This window comes from Anopheles ziemanni, chromosome 2 (assembly GCF_943734765.1).
Source record: "Anopheles ziemanni chromosome 2, idAnoZiCoDA_A2_x.2, whole genome shotgun sequence".
In the NCBI taxonomy this organism is placed as follows: Eukaryota; Metazoa; Arthropoda; class Insecta; order Diptera; family Culicidae; genus Anopheles; species Anopheles ziemanni.
In genome coordinates this window covers 78836987-78859083 of record NC_080705.1, presented here as the reverse complement: position 1 = coordinate 78859083, position 22097 = coordinate 78836987, and the positions used below count along the sequence as shown (strand labels likewise).

Below are 22097 nucleotides of genomic sequence, written 5' to 3'. Positions count from 1 at the left end.
GGGTTCAAACGACACGCGGGCCGTGGAGCGTGGGTGTGTAATGTAACCTTTTCTTCAGGGATCTTTTCAAAAATTTAATCAGATCCATTCTTCTACACAAGCCAAAGGGAAAGCGAGCCGCATCCCCGGAGCGTCGTGAATGCATATGGTTTATGACAATGGAAGAATGTGGATCTTGGATTAGTGATCCCCTTTTCGGGGATGGCATCGGCATCGGAAAGATTTCCTTCTTTTCCTGCCATAACGACTGACCATTTAGGGTTCTAGAAAACCCAGGAAAAACTATGTTTGAGGTTGATTGAATATTCTACCAAATTGAATTCCATGATATCATACCACCTTCTCAATGAATAAGTGATACAATTACACTGGTTTACACAATCAATTAAATCTGTGATATAAAAAAAAAAGTATCTCAAAGGAAATTCCTTCGCAAGCACAAAGTGTACGGATTAACGTTAGAACATAATCAATAATTGCTTACCAAATACACAGCAAATATCAAACACCAACAATATCCTTCAACAACATAAACTCATCGTTTATCTCAGGTATTTCTTCTCAAGTAACGAGTAAATTGATAGGAATGATTATTGAGGAGCATCTTTAATGCTGGTAAATACTTTTGGCAATGATTTTAAAATGATCCTAATTGCTACTCCACATTCATCCCTTTTCTCGTTCCAAAGAAACCAAAGCACACCAAACCAGAGGTTGAAGATCATTTGCAGCTTATGTCGTTCCTAACCCGGATTATCAACACCCCCAGAGGTGCCCGAAACGATAGCATTTTTCTAGTTTTTCTTTTTTATCCGACCAAACATGAGCAACTGTTGAGTGGCTACTCCACCCGATCAAACCACTTGCTGCCCATTTTAATGTTTGAGTGAACGAGGAATAAGGTAAACCGAGAGAAAGAGAGAGAGAGAGAGAGAGAGAGAGATTGTGGCATGGAATTTATTCCGGTTGTTGGTTTGGAAAACAATCCGTTCTTGTGCTGGGCTGCATTTCCACAGGCTCGTACGGGGGCTACGGAGGGACATTTTCTAAAAAAACATGCCTATCTCGTTGATCAAGACTTTGTTTCTAACTCGAAACCAGACATCCCAAGGAAATTTTAGGTCAGAGGTACTATTATCAGCTCAGATCGTGTCCCGTCAGATGTGCTAGGGGAAAACAAATCCATAACCATACATATTGTGAGATTAAGAGTGCAAAAGTTTCCTCATCTTTCGGGCGATGAATGGCTGAAGAGAAAAAAGGTGAAAACGGAAAGGATTATACTGAAAGAGGAGGAGGATCAAATAAAAATGTTCTTCACATCCTTCAACGGAAAACTTCACTATTAGTTCCATGCAACCAACATAATGCAATTTGGTTGCAAATTTTGCTGGAACAAAGAGAAAAAGAGTGGACCGGAAGGATATCTACAACCGACGGTCGCTAGGATGCAGCACATCCTGCGGAAGGTTCATACACACGCCCTCCAAACACGAACGAACACTACACCATGATGGATCACCCGACAGCTTGAATAGCCTGAAACAGGTTCATTATTTTGGAATTTATTGATTCCAGTAATGGCAGGCGACCACCGCCACCATCACCATCATCGACGGCGGGACGCGCTGCGGATCATCATTTTGCCTGCGGGTGGAAAATTTATAGCCTTTAGCCGCACAATTTTCCCGGTCACTCGCCGAACGCCACAAACACTCCTGGGGGGAACACGTGGAGCAGTGTTTCAAAGCAAAAGCCTTTTTTTCTATTATTTTCTTCTAGTCAAAAAGATAGTTAAGCGCCGTGAAACAGCTTGCCATTATGGTTTGACCTACGCTACGGCACTGCCCCAGGACTTCGCTGATAGTGATCTTGCATAGCTAGGATCGGGAGCAGATGGAGACAGGTAGGCAGACTTAAAGGTGTGGAGAAGATTCATGGCGTACTATCCGTAACCTTATAGTGCAGCACCTCATGTGTACTGAAGTGGCTTTTGTATTGGAAATTTAATCTCTTTACCCCTCCCACACGGTAAGGTAGGTGAGGAGAGTGAAAGATTTATGGATTGTTGAAAGTTAATCAACCCTTATATGTGTGAAACGGAGTTTTGAAAGTGATTAAATATTATAGTTTTCTTAACGTACATCAAGCACAATGAAAATGCTGCTCTTGAACAACCTTGTAAAATGATACAGTCCATGGATGAGTTCCAAATATGGACATTTTCTAACCAACCATATGCACTTTTTAACAGAGATATAATACACTTATTAGTGATTTGGATAGAAGATATGTTAAATAAGCGGTTCCCTCTCAGTGTCACCTCTTCAGTATGAGGTCCCAAACATTCGCGTACTGCGAGGACCAACTGTATTCCAATTTTACCCTTATTCAAAATTACGATTATTACGATGTTATGTTATTTAACATTGAGTATAAAGCAAATTATTTTTCCTTATGTCAACACAAAAAAATGGTTTCCAAAGAACATACTTTAAATTTTTTTTTTTTTTTTAAGTGGCACGACATCCCCTAGTGGGACAAGGCCTCCCTCCGAAGAGAGTTTGTGTGACCGAAAGACGGTATATTATAGATCGGTGGTCAGCCGTTCGTAATACCGGAGGGTGCCAGACTCGAGATTCGATCCCACACCTGTGGTGTGGTGTTTCCTCGCGCTACCGCTGCGCCATGGGCACCCCCCATACTTTAAATTAGACATAATTAAATGCTAGAGGCAAAACTGTTTACAGATAATATTTTAACTGAACGGCTGCGTTATATCTTTTTTTTTTTTTCAAATGAACCGGGTAAAAGATTCATTACCTTAGTTTGCAATTAAAATGTTTCAGAAGAAACTCAATCGGCCTCGTTCGACCGAGGGAAAGCGTAGTCGATGGCAGCTTGATAATCTGTTTTGATTTGTCAGACCTATTTCTTAACGTTCCTAATGCTGTCCGGGACATTTATCCAAGACCGGCAGCAGAGGTATCACTCTCAATAGCACCGGATATCTGGTGCTGCGAAAAACCAAACTGACCAATGATGGCGCAGTGCTCTTTGGAAAACATTTACCTGTGGCTGTGATGGTCATGCTATCATCGGGTGCTTTAGACAGCACTACATATCTGTTTGTTACGGATATGAGCCCTGGACCGATATTACGAACCACTTTTGTACGTCCAGGACGATAGTTTACTCCTTCGAAAGGCTGAAATGACACAATCACAGAAACTGTTGCCAACCGGATCGGGCTGAAAAATTGAATCTTTCATTGAGCAACTTCATATCCCAGCGGACCAAACCCCGTTCACTTCGGCGTGGTGTCCGGGGAGGTCCTGTTGTGAAATCTGTTGATATTGACCACTGCACTCCAGTGCACTCGGATCGCTCGAAATGCGCCCGTTTTCCAAATCGAAATCCAATAGCGATTTCAATTCTCTGTTTAACAAACACACCCCGTGTGTTTCCGCGCCTGGCACGGTTCCATTTTTCCCCTCGGCGTTGCGGTCGGGAATGTCGACGAATGTTTTGGCTGGGCATGTTTAGTGCACATTCCCCCGCCGGGTTAGTATTTGCCGAAGGTCACAGATTCATTCCGGCAGGTTTTCGGTTTCTCGATGTCGGATGAATGCGATGGTTGGTATTTGCAAGCGAATTCCCTAAAAGCGGCGTCCACTACCGACCGAAGGCCAGGATATCTTGAGGAAGTGAAAATATGGTTCTTTAATCCGGTTCAGAGATTTGCATATGTGTGTCTGCGTTTACGTTCCCATCCATGAAGGTTTTGGTCCTATCTCTCTCTCCCTCTCTCTTTGGTCATATCTTCCATTCTTGCGGCACGAAGGGAGTCTTCTTTTTGTCCAAAAACTCTGTTCAATGTTTCCAAATGGTACTTGGAAGGAGTCCGAAGCGGGAAGGTTTGGCCGGAAACCCGGGCCGGAAGTAAATTACTGGCATTGTTAAGCACCGGGATTCCCGGAAAACGGAACTGCACTTGGAACCGGTGGTCAGCATCCTTGCGTTTGGCTTACCCTGTTCCGCCGAAAGGAAGGAGAACCGAACCGGTTCTTCTTGGAGCGTATGTGTATGTGTTTGTACGTGTGTCTCAATTTTCGTTACTCGACTGGCCACAACCGTACCCGTATACACACACACACGCATGCCCCTCCGCCTTGGTTTGGGGGTAAGCCAACGTGTTTACCGTTGCTCGGGTGGTTACATCCCACCGGAACCGATTTTCCTGTAAGTTTAACGGGAAAATTGCCAGACAAAGGCAACCACGGCACGGGAGGAAGATGGTTTGATGCTGAATCAACTAAACCATGCGGACACAGCGAGGACGGGCGACTGCCCCGTAGCCTGGAGGGCACGATTTGCGCCTCGCTCGACAAGTACTCCAATCGGCTCAGACGGGTCGTGGAATTTTCGGTCTTATAGCGGTGTGTGTGTGTGTATATTTGTGCAGTCAGATTAACAAACAATGGCAAGTACTAGCCCAAAAAGCAATCAACTCCATTCATAAACAAAGCCTTAGGAGAGGCTTCGAACAAGATACCAATCCGTAGTACGACCTTAGGCTGCTGAAGGGAAAGTAAGGCTGTATCGGGAGGTCCACCGATATCGTTGTAACCAGGATGTGTAACCAAGTATCTGTACGATAAAATCTGGAGGAATCCATCCTCCACGCCAGTGTGGTTAGATAGTACAACCTGACATAACCATTATCCTAAAATGTTCTGTTGAAACGATCGGAAAGCTATTTCAATAATCCTAAATTCATTAGCATGACCGGAACATACACATTTCCCAAAAACATAGTTTTTACGGATTATTTTGGTGAATACAAAGGGACATTTTCTGTACTTCTCCTTCTGGCAGTAAGTAGTTTTTGAAGGGGATAACTTAATTCATCGAATCGTTTAGGTACTCTCTGAAGCTCAACCACTTGAGAGCGCTCCCATCTTACTTACTTTTCATTACGACTCGATTGAGCTAATGGGAATCATTCTCATCTCTTCGTAAGCTACATCGTACGACGATTTGAACGAAGCATCCTTATTTTCCCCTCTAAAGAATGTTTAAATGACAACCATTTTGAGTACTTACTTGATGCGATTGTGCACGAGCAGCTCGGTGATGCTTTTGCCCAGCTGCGTGTAGGTCGTCTCGACGAATACCAGCACCTTCGGGTCGATGCGGAGCCGTGCCTCGGACCGGTGGTCCGGCGCTAGCCCTCCGTCGATTGCGGTTTTTCCGCTGAGCATCCGGCAGTGGATCTGTGGCGCCGGCGGCCGAGAATCACGATGCATAAGACTGTCGAGGGAGAGAGAAAAAGAAAAAACAATGGTATTAAACTCTTCCCATCACACCTATTGGCCGTTGTCTGTCCGTCTGTCTCTGTGCTTCGACGGTTCGGGTCTCGAACCTAGAAATGTCGATATTTTAAATGCCGGCCAATACCGGAGACACACCACTCTGAAGTAGAAAAGCGAACACGAAAGTAAAGTGGTGAGTGATTTGCCGAATCGCATCCTCATCGCAGAGTGAGTTCGAACGCTTTTGCAAGAGGAACCGATGAACAAGGTAGACTAGACTGCGGTTCTTCATTCTGCCAGGAATACCCCCTGCTCCTTCCCATCCAAATCCCTGTGCAGTGCATTCCATCTTTCTGCACTCGGGACAGGAACAAACATCGTCGTAGTAATCGGTTTTGCGGTCAAGAGGATAAAGTTTGTCACAAACAAATCGTCGCTTGTTTGTGTGCCCGCTTCCCCCTTCTGGGCCACCGGCCACCATCATTTAGGACCCTTGGGCGAAATCGACAACACTCGTGAGCTTTGTTTTGGCATCCCGTTTTCATTCCAACTGTTCCGAACTGGGAGTTCGACGCGTGGACGACACGTTTCTGTTGCCGTGACACTCAATTCCGGGAGTATAATTTTGTTACAGCACATTTTGGGTGGGATTTAGCGGGTTTTCACTTGCGGTTGTGGTGTTGGATAATTAATTGATGTTCGATCGTCGATCGGGTTCGCGGGGTGAAGGACGACCCAGGAGGAGGGGCAAAGTGAAACAATGCAAATCCGATTGCAATCCCGGTAGGAAAGGGTAGGATCCATTCTCCATCATCGGGATTGGAATTTGGTCCGATAGAAGTGAAGTGTAATTGGGCAATCAATTGACAAATTGGATTGAACCGCTTGAAACATTCACCGGATTTACACCGCTTGGTTCATATATTTGTTTTGAAATAGTCAATTTGATTTTATTTGTTGATTATTGGGATAGTTTTGAACTGCAATTTAGTTAAGTTAAACTAAGGTACCCATCGTCTCCTCTTCATGACAAATAAATGTGTTACAGGGTTTCGATCCATATCATGGAATGTTTCAATAGGTAGAGAGAACATTTTAAAAGCAAATGGGATATTTCCAACCGGTTGAGGGAACTTTGCAATCATATAGAGGAATGTGTCAGACTGCTAGGGAAATCGTGCAAACCCACTGGGGAGCTTTGCAACCGGTTAGGAGAGCAAGTTGTTAACCTCATACAAGTCCTCGTTTGTTGTAATTTGTTTGTTTACTTTGGTCCATCCCTGTACGTTCACGCAAGAAAAGTAATATAATTACTGTGTATTTTTATTGGTGTATAATTTAATTGAAAATTTTGTCTTCGATTTTTGCATCAACTATTTTACAATCGATTGTCAAGTAACGAGTTTGGTACGATAAACGCGGAGAACCTCAAATATCACACATTGATTTGTCACTTTACGTTTACCTCAGCGTATCGATTGTTTGACCAAACCGTTCGTAAGAAGTTGAGAAAATGCTGATAAATCGGAGAATATTATTGTTGTATTTAAGGTGAAAACAACTTATCCGATTTTCAAATATTTAATTATCCAAAGTTATACCATCCCTTGGCATAAAAACGATGAGTTTTGTGAAGTAAGCAGCCTGGTCCCGAAAGCGGTTGCAAAGCTCCACGGTGGATTTGCACGATTCCCCTAGCTGTCTAAAACATTCCCCTATATGATTGCAAAGTTCTCTCAACCGGTTGAAAATATACTCTATGCTTTTGAAATATTCTCGCTACCTATTGAAACATTCCATTACATGAATCGAAGCCCTGTATCACGACAGAAAGTGTATGGATTTCCATTTCCAATGCTATCTCGCGTTAATTTTATCATTCTTAATACCCATTAAAAGACCGTTTTAGGAACACTTCAAATTAAGCACGGAATAATTTGGCGCTTTCTTAATTAGGGCATGGATGCTGAGTATTGGCGCATTTTTCCAACTAAAACGTCCCCTCTCTTCAAATACTTCCAGAACGAGACCCAACGCTGCGTAGGCCCGGCAGTATAGTAATGATAATTATTATTGCGCAGCTTATTGCTGGTAGCATGTACCGGTAATCATTCCGAAAGGTAATTTACAAGAAAAGTTTGCTACGGTCATTAAGTATCGATTAGTGGCGGGCGAGCGCCACGGTAATGATTCACCGAGAGGCATAATTATATGCTGCGTAATATCTCCTGCGCGATCTTCGGTGAGTGAAAAAAGGGACAGGAAGTAGGGGAGGAACTGGAAGAAGGGACTGGTGGCCACTTTTCCATTTTCCCCCGAATCGTTCTCGGAAGCACCATCAAAAATCTGATAAGAAGTTGCCGTCGCTGTGGGAAAGATTTTTTTTCCGTGGATGCCTCCGGATGCAGGAGGACAGGGCGCGTTGCGAAGGAATGTTCCGTTCCGGGAGGAAAATTGCACCAATTTCGGAGGATGGTGGTGGTGGTGGGAAGAATGTAGTAAATGCACATCACTTTGGCCCAATTTGCCCGCACCAGCATCGACTCAAGTTTTCCGCGGTGTGTCGAGAACGGCGGAAGTCGCGCGGCGGGTCGGGAACCAAATTGCAGACAAATTCTTCACCGCTGCAAACCTCGCGAAGCGCGAAGATCGTCCGCGTTCTCGGTGGCTTGACTTTCACCTTTCTTCTTGCACTATCGCGGTAGAACCGCGATGCGTCTGAGCGAGGCGCTTTTCCATGCTGGGAAAAACCGACCGCGGTGCTAAGTGGTTGCGGTACGACGTGGGCCTCCACCAGTTCTCCCGCTGTTCGAGAAATGCTCCATTATAACGTAATTAATTTAAATTTATGCCTTATTCAGTGCAATAATAAGCAATTAGCGAAACCATCGACACTATCTGGTCCGGCCAACCCGGAACGGGGAGACGACACAAGGGAAGGGGGGATGAACACCCGCTCCATCCACTTCATACCGCACTCCGGTTGCGCCCACCAGAGAGATAATTGCGTTTTTCGCAGTTCTCGTTCGAAACTTCGAATCCGACGGAGAAAGATAAAATGTGCAAGATACCAGTGAAAAAGAAAATAGTAAAGGCAAAAAAAAAACAGTGGAAGCTTCCGATAGCGGAGCGGTTCTTCGGGACGGAAAATGTAAGAGGAAATGCTTCAAAACCACTCTTCAATGGAATGGAAGGACGAGCCTTTCATCGATTTTATCTGGGAAAATGCAATTTGCGTTCCTTTTCGTAGCGGCGCAAAGATTTGCAAAATTATGCAACGACCGAATCGCGATGAAGGGTGGAAGAAAACAGGGGAAAGTTTGGAAAAAAAATCTTTTCATGCTCCAATCAAAGGAAAGATAATGTTCAGCAGCCAAAAAAAGTATAAAAAACAATATTATGTCAAGTATTACATAAAATTAAATACCCTTAAGACTGATATAAATTAAAATAAGTGTTCTGCGGATAAGTCTACTTCCAAAGAATCCTCGAGAGAAGATAAGAGCATAACACAAACATAAAAAAGAGAGAAATAATTTGAAAATCTGTATCACGCTTCATTCAAATAAAGAATAAATTTCAGTCAAAGTAAAGTAAGGAATTTTTTGAAGTAAATTAAACACAAAATTAAAAAAAAAATGTGAACAGCTATAGGCATAAAAATAAAAACGAGAAAAAATGCGGAAATCTATATCATGCTCCATTCAAAGAAGGAATAATTTTCAGCCAATGTAAAGCAGTGTATTTTTTATTGGTATAGTAAATGTAACATAATATATAAAAAAAATAAATGTGAAAATCTATCGTTATATGAGCATGAATTTAAAAATATAAATAAATTAAACTGAATTCCACTTCATATCTAAATGAAAGCTGTTTTGTAAATAATAGAAAAACTTCCGAGTGTAATTAAAAACAGGCGAGAAGCGCAAAAACAGTAATAAAATACAGAAGTTTTTCATTCCACTACCAAAAAGGGGAAACTCTCACTCACCACACAAAGCAGAGTTCCACTAACGGATAGTTATTGATTGCGCAAAAAGCGAAAAAAAAAAGATGGCAACGAAATAAATATTTCTTACTGGAAAACTGTTTAGCGCCAGGCTATCTCGTGTCGCCTCTTTTCGTGGAATGGACCGGGCAATCAAACGTGGCCGGATTTATTTATTATTTATCATCGAGGAGACCCATACCTCAGAGTCAGATTTTCTTCGGAGGGCAAACGAAATAAGCATTGGGACGCTGTCGGATCATTTTGGAATGGACAACTTTTTGCCCAACCCTTTCTCCCCAATGGAAGAAGCGTGTACGTACTCCTCCGAGTTGATTCTCATATCGATCCAGTCGGGTAAATTCCTCTGGCGATGGAGACAACATTTTTGGGTGATTCCCTATGGGGGGATCGGCTCCAACATCGGTTCCACTAAAACCCAGTGGCCATTACAATAAACTGAGATTTTTACCCACCCCACGAACGAACGGCGCCGGAGCATCGTATCGCGGGAAGAATATTATACTCGATTGCCGGCCACCGGGGGCGGACGGATGGGATGATCTGGTGCATAAAGAACATTTATTGCACATATCGTTTGCCATGCCATGTGTGTGCAACCGGGTCCCATCCGCGCGGTGCCTTAGGCGGCCATGTTCGGGTGTGCAATGTCAGTTCCGTGCACTCCCGAACGGGTTCACTTTCGGTTCGACTCCATCCGGTGGCCAAAGGATAGGGAGGGAGAGATAGAGAGAGTACTAGAAGGATGGAACTTTTCAGTACCATCCGGCTCACCCCACTCCAAACTCAACTCCTACCCGCATCGAAGGATGGAGTTATGAATGTTTGCCAGCTCTTTTTTCACACTCCCAGCTCTGCGGCATGGAGATTCTCTTCCGGTTTCGAAGGTTAACCAGACCCGTTCCCCGACCCGATCAGCGAGCTCTGATTGAATATTTTTGTTCCTCCAAGGAAGTATCCTTGCGCTGGGCAGGACCAACGTGTGGGTGTGTCCATGTGTGGCCATGAATGTATATATTTTATAGATCCACATGGTTGGAACGTTTTTCTGTCACTTCCAACACATACACTTTTTTTATCGTTTAGAGTCTCGGGAAAGTACTTGCCTGCCGAACGTTACCAAGCGGAACGGAATGGAATGCGCTCGATACAGGAAATATTATGGGACACATTTTTGCCAGGCAATTTTTTTTTCATATTTGTTAATCCGCTCACCAATGATTTATGTATTTGCCGAAGGATTTTCCCACGTGAAGAGACGCCGTTCAAACATGGACCGTGAACAAATTGATTTTAAATTTTTCAAAAATTAATCGAAAAGTGGTAGAATTTACGTTATCCTTTACTAGAAAGGAACACTAGCCGTTTTTGGGAAGTTTTTGAATGCCAAACACAGCGATACCGAGCCCAGTTATACCATGTTGAACATCTTGCAACACGTGTAGCGATGTGGAATTTGATATTCAAAGCAGGAAATTAACCTTCGCCCGCCGGGGACGGGGAAATGCTCAAACATTTGTTCGATCCATTAAAACGTCACAAACCATGACCCTTCAACCGGCCCGCGGGAATGGTAGGCATGCGGGCAGCAGTTTCGGTCACGTTCCATATTCACCCTCCAGCTATTTGCGTATATTTAGATGTGGATTGGAGGGATTGAAAGGGGGACTGTTGGGTGGGTTAATGTTAAAAGATTCCTCAGCGGCATGCATTTCGGCAAGCGAACAGTTATACATTTCAATCCATGGTTGATTTTCCGGAAAGAAAACAAAACTCACGGTAGCAGAGAAGAAAAGTAAAACAAATGTCCCGATGTTGGATGAAAAATTCCACAATATCCCGTTACCGAAACCAACGCTTCAACCAAACGCTCCGCTTCTTAAAGCGCTCCCGAAAAGTGCCGGAACGAAAAAAATCCCAACAACGGTGGCATGCATTCTTCACTCGCCGTCTTTATTTGAGTGAAATACCTTCAATCGCATCACGGACAAGGGGTACGATATCTAGGATACGGCGGGATTTTCAAAGGCGAAAACAACATCTCCAGAAAGGAAAGGAAAATAAGCACCGGGAAAACCCCCGATTCACGGCGTGGCCACAACACTTCGACATCAAAGAGAAAGCGATACTTGCCCCGAAAAGTGGGCTCGATGATGCACCACTCAGGTGAGAACGGAGCAAGCAGGAAAAGCTCATCACGAGATTCATGAAAATCGGATCGGAAGTGGGGGGAATGGTTGTTCAAGATGCGCAACGCTACACCGCCAGCCGTTTCCGGGACGAGCAAGAAGGATGGGTTCAATCTAAGGCATATACTTTCATATGAACGATGCCAAACAAGAAAATAAAAAAGCGAAAAAGGTAGTGAATGAGCAAGTACCGAAAAGAAAAATCATTGGGAAAATTTATTTTTCTCGTGCAAAACCCCTCCCCGAAGGCCACAAGACTGGCCTCCGGTCCGATTGCATTGTAGAAGACGCAACGATTTCGTTGTTGAAGTCGAAAGTGCAATTGAAGTTTCTAAACCCCCTCGTCTGGACGATCGTTTGTTGCTTCTAGTGCACGTGATTTTCAATTTGCACTCCCGGGCAGCTCGGAGAAGGATCCTCTCCTTCGTTTCCCGCTGAAGAAGGTGAGTTTTTGATGCTCTTTTTGATGGCCTCCCGGATTGCAGTTATCCGAAAGTCATACTTTCCTCCAATTCCTGGATTCCTGAAGCTGGAATGGACGGCGGTCTTGTGGTGTATTCAAAGTGAAGTGCCCACTGCAACCGGGCGCAAAAGTCTTTCTTCTACGTCAACAATCGGAGCTTCATTTTTACGTTGTGTTTTTTATTTTATTTTCGTGTGATGTTTTCACCTTTTTCCCCATCTTTTCCTTGACCGGAAACGATAAAGAAAGCAATGAGGAATAACGGTGCTGGTACACAGTTCCTCGCCACAGCAGCAGCAGCCCGGGAGCCACCATTAGTTGTTCCGGTAGGAAAGTTTTCTTTTCCAGAACGCTGTTGTTTGCTGGCGAGTTTTGCGTGCAATTTTTAAATGCATTCCAAGAGTTGCTTACTAGAAAACTTGTCTTCCCGGGTTCTCTCTGCTTTATTCGGTTGTCTTTCTTTTGCTTTTCATGTTTTTCCAAACTTCTGACTGATGCAGATTCACTTCCGGCACTATTATGGTAAAACATGCTGCAACGGTGGTGCGTTTTTGGTTCGCTGGACAAAAGGGAGAGATATTTACGGTGTTGTTTGTTTGCACAACACGAACTACTTTTCGACTTTCGTTTGGAAGAAATTTGGACAACGCTTGATTTAGTTTTTTTCTTCCTTTCTTCAGCATAAAACATTGAATGGATGGGAAAATTGCGAGTAAAATGTGTGCGTATTGAAAGCAAAATCAAATGTTCCTAGATGCTCTTCAACAACTTCGCTGAACTTTTTTAATAAACAAACTTATCATAATTGGGATATTCATTCCGCTATTTCGTATTAACAACTGGGATGGAATTTCAATAAAGCAGCTCATTGTTTAGCAACAAAAACAGAACGGACCTAGTCCAGCCATCCAGTTAGCATTCCACTCCTCGTGCTATTTTCCTCTTTTCCCTCCTCCTCCCGTTACTTTCCAGCCATCCCCATCCATTGGAGCGGAGGCGAATTTTCATGCATTATTCAAGCGGTCGGTCTCAATCAAAAATCTGGAATGTGACATCCACTCGTCAGCCGTGGCATTCGGTTGGGCTGGGTGGCTGTTTTCACCTGCATGTTCGAATGCGGTGCGTGTGCCACCATTGTTGACCCGGCCCCAAAACGGACGGAAATGTTCGGCTAATTATCCTTCATCATCGCTCCAAACCGGCGATGATGGTGCGTAGGGGTCTGGTGAATAGTCTCTTTTATGCTCACCCGAGGCGAAGAGATTAGGAAACTAGGACGAGGGGATTACGGCTTCACGCAGAATATATATGTGAGGGGTCCTCTTTGGCTTCCCTCACCCCCGACTCGCGCGCTTCAGATCCTACCCATCGATCCAAGCTTGACTATTTCTACGAGGAATGGGGACAATGATTGAATAATGAATTTGCGTCCAGCGCACGAGTGATGTGTGCGGCCAACCGAGGACGATAGAAATGTCCTTTGCAATTCGTCCTCCACCCCCTCTCCTCCGTTGGCAATCGCTTTAACTCCTCCTTCCATTGAATCCTTTGGCTAGAGCATATATAGTATTCACATCCGCGTGGCAGCCGTTCCATTCGGCCCGGGATTGGTCGTGGTTAACCGAACGAGATTGTGAGGTTTCCGGTGTGAGAAATTAGGAAGCGGGGAGTGCATTGCGCCCGGACGTTGCGGTTTTAATAAATACTTCAGGCGTAAATAGAAAATAGGAAATCCGGGAATTTTATCCGACGACCCTCGCCTAGTACGGAGAGAGGGTGACGTTTCCCGGTTTTTCAACGCATGGAATATGGGTTTGCTAGGGGTTTTTTTTTTCGAGTTAAAACAACTTCCAACACACCAACATACGAACGAGCTCATTATTCCGGCGGCGGTGTTGTATTTTTCCGGGGTATCAATATTTAATTATTAAACACGCCAAACAAAACAACGGATGTACACTTCAGAGCAATCGTAGCTTGTAATTGTTTGCATGATGTCGGTCGGTAATGGGTTACTAGTTCCAATGAACTAGTCAGGAAAGCAAACAGCTAGATTTTAATAATTCCACGTTCTAGCTAATGGCTTTTGTAAAACAAACTGTTGCAGAATAATTAAATAAAAAATGTGGTTGAATGAAGTTAAAATCGAAATCACATAAAAAACGAAACAAGAGAGTAAGTAACATTGGCAGGAAATTGCAACTAACGCAAAGTATTGCCATTCAATACCGTCCTCATTAGTTGTTTGGAAAATATTTAAAAAAAATCAACAGACGCACAGAGTTTGGAACATAGAAAATACAATTTAATGAAATAGAGATTGCTTATGACTAGTGGTGTCTGCATCTGATTCAGATTCATGAATCGGAATGAATCTTTGGAAAGAACCAATGAGTCTGATTCTTCATATTAAAGATTCAGAAGATTGATTTGAATAAATCATCAAGATTCATAAAGCACAGCACTACTTGTGACGTTTCCTTCGAGAAAAAGTTTAGTGACCTCAGTCCTACGAACGGCGTACAGTTTTCACTTGACAGTTTAATCCCACTGAGCAATGCTGTGAAATTCATGGCTTATCACAAGCCACGTGAACAAAGAAGAAAAGATAAAAGATTCCTGTACAGTCATTCGCTTTATTCTTCAAAGATAAGATTCTTCTCGCCATATGATCATCACGGAGCGACGGTGCTGGAGGTGTTCTGCTGCGGCTGGAGCTGCTGGAACTGTGCCTGCAGCATGTGTACGTCACCGCTCAGCCGGTTCACCGTCTCCACCAGTCGCTGGTTTTCGGCTGCAAGGTTACGGACCGTTTGTTGCTCGCGTTCCAGCTGTTCCGATTGCCAGCTGAACAGGTAATCCATCAGCGAGTGCGTACAGCAGATCTCGCTCACCCAGCGATCGCGGCAGGTCGCATCCTTCCGCACCACCTGGATCTTGCGCGTCTCGATGTGGCCCATGACCGTGCGCAGCCAGTGGCAGTTCCAGGGATTCTTGCGCAACGACACCACCGTCAGAGCCGGGAACGCCTCGACGAAGTACGGCACGAACGACATCTTGTTCTTGCTCATCGAGAGTGTCTGAATTTTGGGAAACCGCAGACCGGCCCGGGAGTCAAGCGTCTTGATGCGGTTGTCGTAGATCGAGAGGATCTTCAGCGAGCTGGACGCGTTGGCCAGCAGCTCCAGGTCGAGGTACTCGATCGAGTTGTTGTAGAGGTAGAGCTTCTCCAGCCCTATCAGAAATCGGATGTTGCGCGGAACACTCGCGATTGCGTTGTGCACGATCGAGAGCATCCGGAGTTCGCGGTTTTCGGTCGCTTCCACCTCCAGCTCGGTCAACCCGTTACGCTGCACGTTGATCTCGGTTAGATTCGTCGCCGGGATGAATAGCCGCTTGATGCAGGTGTTGTTGTACACATGCAACTGACGAGTGCCTTGCAAAAGCGCGAAGATATCCTTCCCGAAGTACGGTATCGAACCGGATTTGATCAACACCGTCGGATGCTGCGGGAACTGGACATTTGGATCCAGACCACCGTTGACCGTTACGTCGAGCAGTACATTTTCCACGAAACAAAAACCATCCTCATTCACGAGGGTACACTTGTACTGTTTAGGCTGGCCGGGAGCGGGACTTGCGAGTGGAAGAACCGCTAACGCCAACAGCGCCACCAGCGACACCGAAAGTATCTCAAACGGACGGCACATTATCACGATATTCCCTCGAGGTACTCTTCAAAGCAGCAACAAAGTCGGGTAGTTCCCAGCGCTTCTCCACCATCGAACGAATCCAACGCGACACTGAAGTGGATGGAAGTTCAACGCCACACACCGAACCGCGTTAAGATGCTCACCGCTGCGCGACACACAATCGAATGAGCCCGAAGTGTCTCGCCGTTCTCTAGGAAGCTTATCAGCTCTAGGAAGCTTATCAGCTTCCTATTATCCGTGCAAAGCCGCACTATCAGAATAGCTCACCCTTGTAGGGAAATAAGGTTTCGCTTTCGACCGAAAGTGATTACTTACATTCCCACAACTGGTTAGGATTTACTACGAATCAAAACATCGCCGTTCATTAGCTACTGATCGACTTAAAAGGTTTATTCCGTGGCAATTTAAATTCTCCTGAAAATTCCTTAGGAACCAAAGGGTTGACAACGGGTTGCACGGATCCGGTTGGTACAACAATCATTGTTTGCCGCGGGGTTTATCAAATCCCCAGCTGGCATTACCAACACCACTCATCTCGTAAGCGCATCTCGATAGCCGCTGATGCTTACACATCTCCTCGGTGAGTGTTCTGAGCTTTGCAAAGACCAGATAAGCCATGACGGAGTTTCTTCAAACAAAGTAGGGCCATCTCCCGGTTGCCGATCGGGGGACAAGATAGCGTTTAAGGGATGGCGTCTCTGTACTCATTCCCGGCTGGCCTGCTCTCTGCCGGTTGGGTTCTAACAGATAATTTCTTGTTCACCCCGCGGGATCTGGTGTGCGGCGGTACTGAGCGGTATTCAACAATGATACGGGCTCTGGAGTGATAAAGAACTGCAGTGGTGATACCGCGTGGTTAAGTGATCGGTATTCAGTCTTCATCGGCGCGCCTACTTGTACGCGAGAGTGGAAAAGGGCGTTCGGGACAATTTGCTGCAGGTCTATTTGAGTGGTGTAGGCCATCTGATGATAAAGACCCAAATAAGAACGAGAAATACCAAGACCACAGAGAGTTGAAAAGTTCATTAGCGGAGCATTTCGCTGCAAGAAAGAACTCCCCGCGAAACAATCTCGGCCACAGTTAAACTGGTCTGGGCCTCGGGAACGGCTTGGTCCGGAGTTTTGGATGGAGTATTTAATTCATTAAAACTTTTGACACCCTCACACGGTTTGTACACCGCTAGAACGTCCCCCAAGCAACGCGCAGGAGATTTAATGGCGGATAGTTTGTTTGCTTAGGCAAAGTGTGGCCCAAAAAACGCATACCCTCAACTCTCCCGCTCTCCCCACAAAAGCAACAGATCTTTCAGAGTTGAAGAGCTGTCGGTTTGCAAGCAAACTCCTGAAATTTTCAAGATATGGCTGGTTGGTTTTTGCGAGCGAACCACTCCAGAAGAAGCTATCGCACAAACATAGTGCTTTGTTTTGAGTTTTGCACAATCATACGGGAAATAATCTACAGGAAAGAGTTCGTTCTCTGAGTCTTCTGTCCGGAACAGGAGGTAACACACAAAACAACAAACACGGTGGAAGTGAAATGCAAAATGTTTTCATCCCGGTTTAATCATAATTTTCACAACCCAAATGGCCACCAGAAATGGTATCGTGAAAATAGTTCTACGTACTTCGGCAGAGATCTTAAACCACCATTTTTTTTGCAGCATCTAAAATTAACTTTCGATGCTATCTGGAAGGTAGATGTTTTTTCCCTGGTACACATTGAGTTTAAAAAAGCAGAAAACGGTACGTTCCAACAAACAATTTTGGAAAGAAAAATCTTCGTATTACTTTAGCAAAAGTTGCTAAAGATAACAACGTTTATCGCACGCTTTGCAAAACAGAATGCAAAATCGCTGTGCTGTTTTGAGAAAACATTCGTCCCTTTTCAAGCGGTGCAAAAATCTGAGCCACAATTTTGGGTTGAAAGTTTCGTCCCTCCCTTCTTTACACACACAAGTGCAACATACTCCAACGTTATTCCCGACCGGTTTTCTCGTGGTAGGAAAATAATTAGGGAAGCGCGGGGATATACTAACCGGAAAACCGTCCCCTTCTCGGCGCAGTCGAAAATTGAAATTGAAATTAAGATAAAGTTTAAATTTAATTAGATTTTATCACACTCTCTCCACCCAAAAGCGACATTCTGCCACATCCTTGATGGCGGAGAAAGCGCGGGGAAATTTGTGTGTGTGCAAACTGTAGTAAGGAATTCCATTTTGGCCAAAAATCTGACCTACCGTTTTCAGAGAAAACACGCTCAAAAACAAAAAAACCTCCGAAAACTTGCAGACAACCGAGAGCCCGACTTTCACCGGATGCACAGACACGGGGACGAAGATTAAGCAAGTTTGGTTTCAATTGCAACGACTCTCCTGCTTTCCCTTTGCTCGTCGGGGCTAGTAAACAGGCAGGATTATGAGTGTCGCTGGCATGTCAAACATAAAATTAAATGAAAGATAACAAACGGGTTGAAACACGATGCCGAGCGAAGGGAAGAACAAGTTGAAGGTTGATTACCCACTCAGTGCACGATTGGCCTTGTTACTGGATAGAACGCAATTGAGATCGAGTTTCATTGCATTATAACAATTGAAAAGCACAAAACAAGTTTTCGAAGGATGAGCCCTTCATAAACACAATCCTTTCTTGTGTGTTATTACCCATTTTGTACGGTTGTGTAGATGTTAATAACATTTACATAAATACCCTCGGTAAGTGTCATTGTTTCATGTAATTCCAATAACGAAGCGGATTTACTGCTACTGGACGAGCAAACGACTTCTCCTATGCTGGATAATTTCATCTTATAAACATACACGCCCGGCTACATAAATCGTCCACTCTCCGAAGCATATTGTGCATTTCAACGATGAACATTCATTCCCGACTGGGCAATCGGCCAGATCGGGTGCCTTTTGCATGCATGTGTCCTTTCAGCAGAGGAACCTACCTAAACCGAACCCCCACGACCTAGGACAAACCCGTCTGCGGGAGACGTGCGGAACTTAATAAGAACATTCCGGGCCCGGTAAGACGGGGCGTAAATTAAATTCTTATCCCGGTCTGCCCGGGCAAGCCTCCCGTTCCGTGCAAACACAATTAAATGCCTGAGTGGAATAATTTACAGTTCATCGATTTTCTTCCACCTGTAGCTGGATGCAGTGTCGATCGGAGGGCAAGGAGTTTACAGCCAACCAGGGGCAGAACGCAACGTTCAAGGGGGCGCACACACATACACCGGGTTTCAGGTCATCACCGGAAAACTGCATCAAGTGCTGCCGCATCTTCTAATGCACAAAAACGGAAGCAACGGGGACATGGATGATGGAAATCAAGGGGGAGGTGTTCCATAGCTAACAACATGGTGGGCCTCCGTTCGTTGGTGATGGAAAAACAGACACGCCGGACTGCCCTCTTTTTGTGCACCGTAGGCTACACTGACCTTTTCCCGGGCTCTCCATTCGTCACTGGACGGGTGCTAACGGGCTGACGAAATTGTGCCAAATTGCCTCGAACTGACAGGACTGCTCTCGGAAGCCGGAAAAGCGGATGCATTGTATAATGGCAAAAGGTTCGTCTCAGCACAAAGGTGCTAATTTACGATCCTAGGTGTTCATACCGGGGTGATTCTCGGTAAAAGAACACTAACTGGGAAGAGTTATTGCAGTGAAAGGAATGTGGCAAAATGGGTCAAATACCTGATCTTCAACCAAAACACATCTGGTAAACTAGAGTTGTGAAATTTCCATTCAGATTCATGAATCTAAATGATTATTTGCATCGTTTTAGAGAATCATGAATCTTTCACAGATAGATTTATGAACTCTAAAGATCCGTGAAAGATCCATGAACATTCATTTAGGTTTCGCAAGATTCATTAATCAATCTGGATGAATCTTAGGCGAAAGATTAATACGAATGAATCTCGCTCAAACATTCATAAGGCACATCACTAGCAGAAACCATAAAGTAACATTGAATAACTCCTTTTACACAATTTTTAAAGAAACTTATATCACTTAACGTTGACTGTTGAAAGCAATATGATCCTCCAATAAGCGATTGTAAACACAAATTACTATGGGAGAGTGTAATCTTTCAATACTACAATTTTTATTTCGTTTCACTCCCCGACTTGGTTAATTTTTGCATAGCCCTGAATCTTTTATATTTTGGACTGAATATGTTTTCTCGGACTTTTCTTATCAAATTTGACTACTTGTTAGTGTTTTGAAATTCGATTGAAGCGAATAATTATGACTGTTGCATTCCTTCAGAAGGTAGCAAGTCTCGATATGACGAAGCAGCGTCAACATGTTGACTGCCACACTGTTTCAATACTCTTTTTAGCACACAATTTTTGACCACATTGGTTTTAAAACTTAATAAGCCAACGTCGTTAGGAAATCAAACAAAACCTGTTTGAGTTCACTATGATATAAGTGTAACGTGTTGATAATGATTGTTGTTGTCACTCGTGAAATGGGTGACGGAGCAGTCAACGTGTTAAGAATGTAGATAATTTAAAGATGTTATCATTTATTGCAAACTTTTACTACTTTAGCTATTTTGCGAGCAAGTACTCAATGTAACTCTGATGAGAGGCGGAAAATTAAAGAAAAATAGCATCACAAGACAAATTCGTAAAAAGTTTTCTGTTTTCAAGTGTCCCGAGGTCCGCAAAAGATCCCAGCGAATTGACACTGACTGATGGATTGCAAGTGCACAACCGTTACTGCACCCTGGAGCTGGAATGCGTTTGTAGCGTGCAGTTGGACATACTACCACCGCCGGCACGCAGTGGAACGGCCCGGTACTTACCTAGTGATTGGTGAGCTATCCATGTAGTAGGCGAAGGACAGCACGGTCAACACCGTCACGATAAACAGCGCCGCAACGCAGACGCGTATTTTGCCGATATAGCACCGGGAGAGCACCGGGAGGCAGGGTACCCAGCTGCCACCGCAACTGCTGCTGATGCTTCCACCGCCGCCGCCACCGTTGAAGCTGGTGAGGCCCCCATTGCTGTAACTACTGCTGGTGAGCCGGCTACTGCGATTGCTACCGTTGCCGTTCAGCGTGGGACCGCCGCTACTACTTCCGCCGTTAATTCTATTTACACTACTTAAACCGTACACGGTGCAGGACGACTGCATGGCACTGGGATGATGGTGGTGGTCGGTGGCTGACCCGGCGTCCAACCTGCTGACTCGCAGGCCCCCACCACCACCGTCGGTCACCGTTTCGCCCGATCCGACCCCCTTCATCATTCCATCAGCTGAGGCAAGGGTTAGTGTAATGTTTTCGTTTATTAGCTGCTGGCCAGCACCACCCACGCCTGCCGCTGTGTGATCGGGCGGTCCAAAACCGTTTGCTGGCAGCAGCCGATGCTGATCGTGTGCTGCCTTGGACTGCTGACGTGCAGGTGGCGGTCCTCCGGTGGCCGGATCTGACCTTCCACTTCGGGCCCAATTCTGTGCTGCTGGATATCGCTGCTGCTGCTGATGGAAGTTCCTGCCACTGCTCTTGCCGAGAGTGCCTAACGCTACCTGACCGGCTGATGGCAATTGACTGTGCGTTCCCACGTAAAGGTTCTCGGTGCTGGTCGACGGCGAGGATGTGGCACTCCATAGCTGCACCGTGGAGTCCGATGCTTTCATGATGAGTCGTATCCACCGCCTCGTTTCGCTTCTCCGCTTCCCCGATTCTCAGGTTCTAGCACGTCCGAATATGGGTGTATTTTTTCTCCTTCCTTCACGCAATCACGCACTCAGACACACACGCACGTCTCGTCACAGTGCGGTGGGCAATTAAAATCACCAGAGATGGAATGTGTCGCGAGACACGGTGCGCCCGATCCGATCCACCTCCCGGGGACGGGGACTTCGACTTTACCCAAAACTAAACAGCTATACTAGACGTGCGCTCTCAGGACTGGCACCAATGGCGTGGAGGTGGTTCTTTCTAAAACAAAAAACAATGGCCCTTTTAATAGGTTCCGAAGTGCACTTCGGCCACATGGTTCACTCCCGGACCACTCGGGCCAGGCTGCAGGGTGGGATTGTTTACGTCTTTTTCACTCCCTCTTTCGCGTTCGTTATTTCCCGTTCGCTTGCATCAATCACGTGCATCGAATGCACTCGCGCGGTACGTGATGCTATTTGAGTTTTACATTGTACATAGGTTTCTGCTGCTGACGACGGTGAAATGCGGCAAATTCTCGAGCCCAGGTGGGATTCTGTCATGCAAACGCTCGTGTTGCTAGTTTGTTGCCGGAGCCGCTGCCGTTACGTTCGATGAGTGTGAGGAATTGTTTCGCGATTCTGCAAAGAAAAGGGGAGAGAATAAAAAGGTATTAATAGGCGAAAAATAATTGTAAAATTAATTCTCGATCACGGTGAAATT

At 45.0% G+C, this 22097-nt stretch overlaps 1 protein-coding gene across 1 annotated transcript in view; it reads right to left on the bottom strand.

Moving 5' to 3' along the window:
* LOC131294454 (bifunctional heparan sulfate N-deacetylase/N-sulfotransferase) overlaps positions 1-21352 on the bottom strand; it is a 40087-nt gene extending 18735 nt beyond the window's left edge. Inside the window, exons 1-2 of the mRNA XM_058322501.1 lie at positions 20514-21352; positions 5107-5313 (exon numbers count right to left, since the gene is read on the bottom strand). Coding sequence (XP_058178484.1) covers positions 5107-5313; positions 20514-21352 — 1046 coding nt within the window. The remainder of the gene's footprint in view (positions 1-5106; positions 5314-20513) is intronic.
* Positions 21353-22097: the final 745 nt, after the last annotated feature.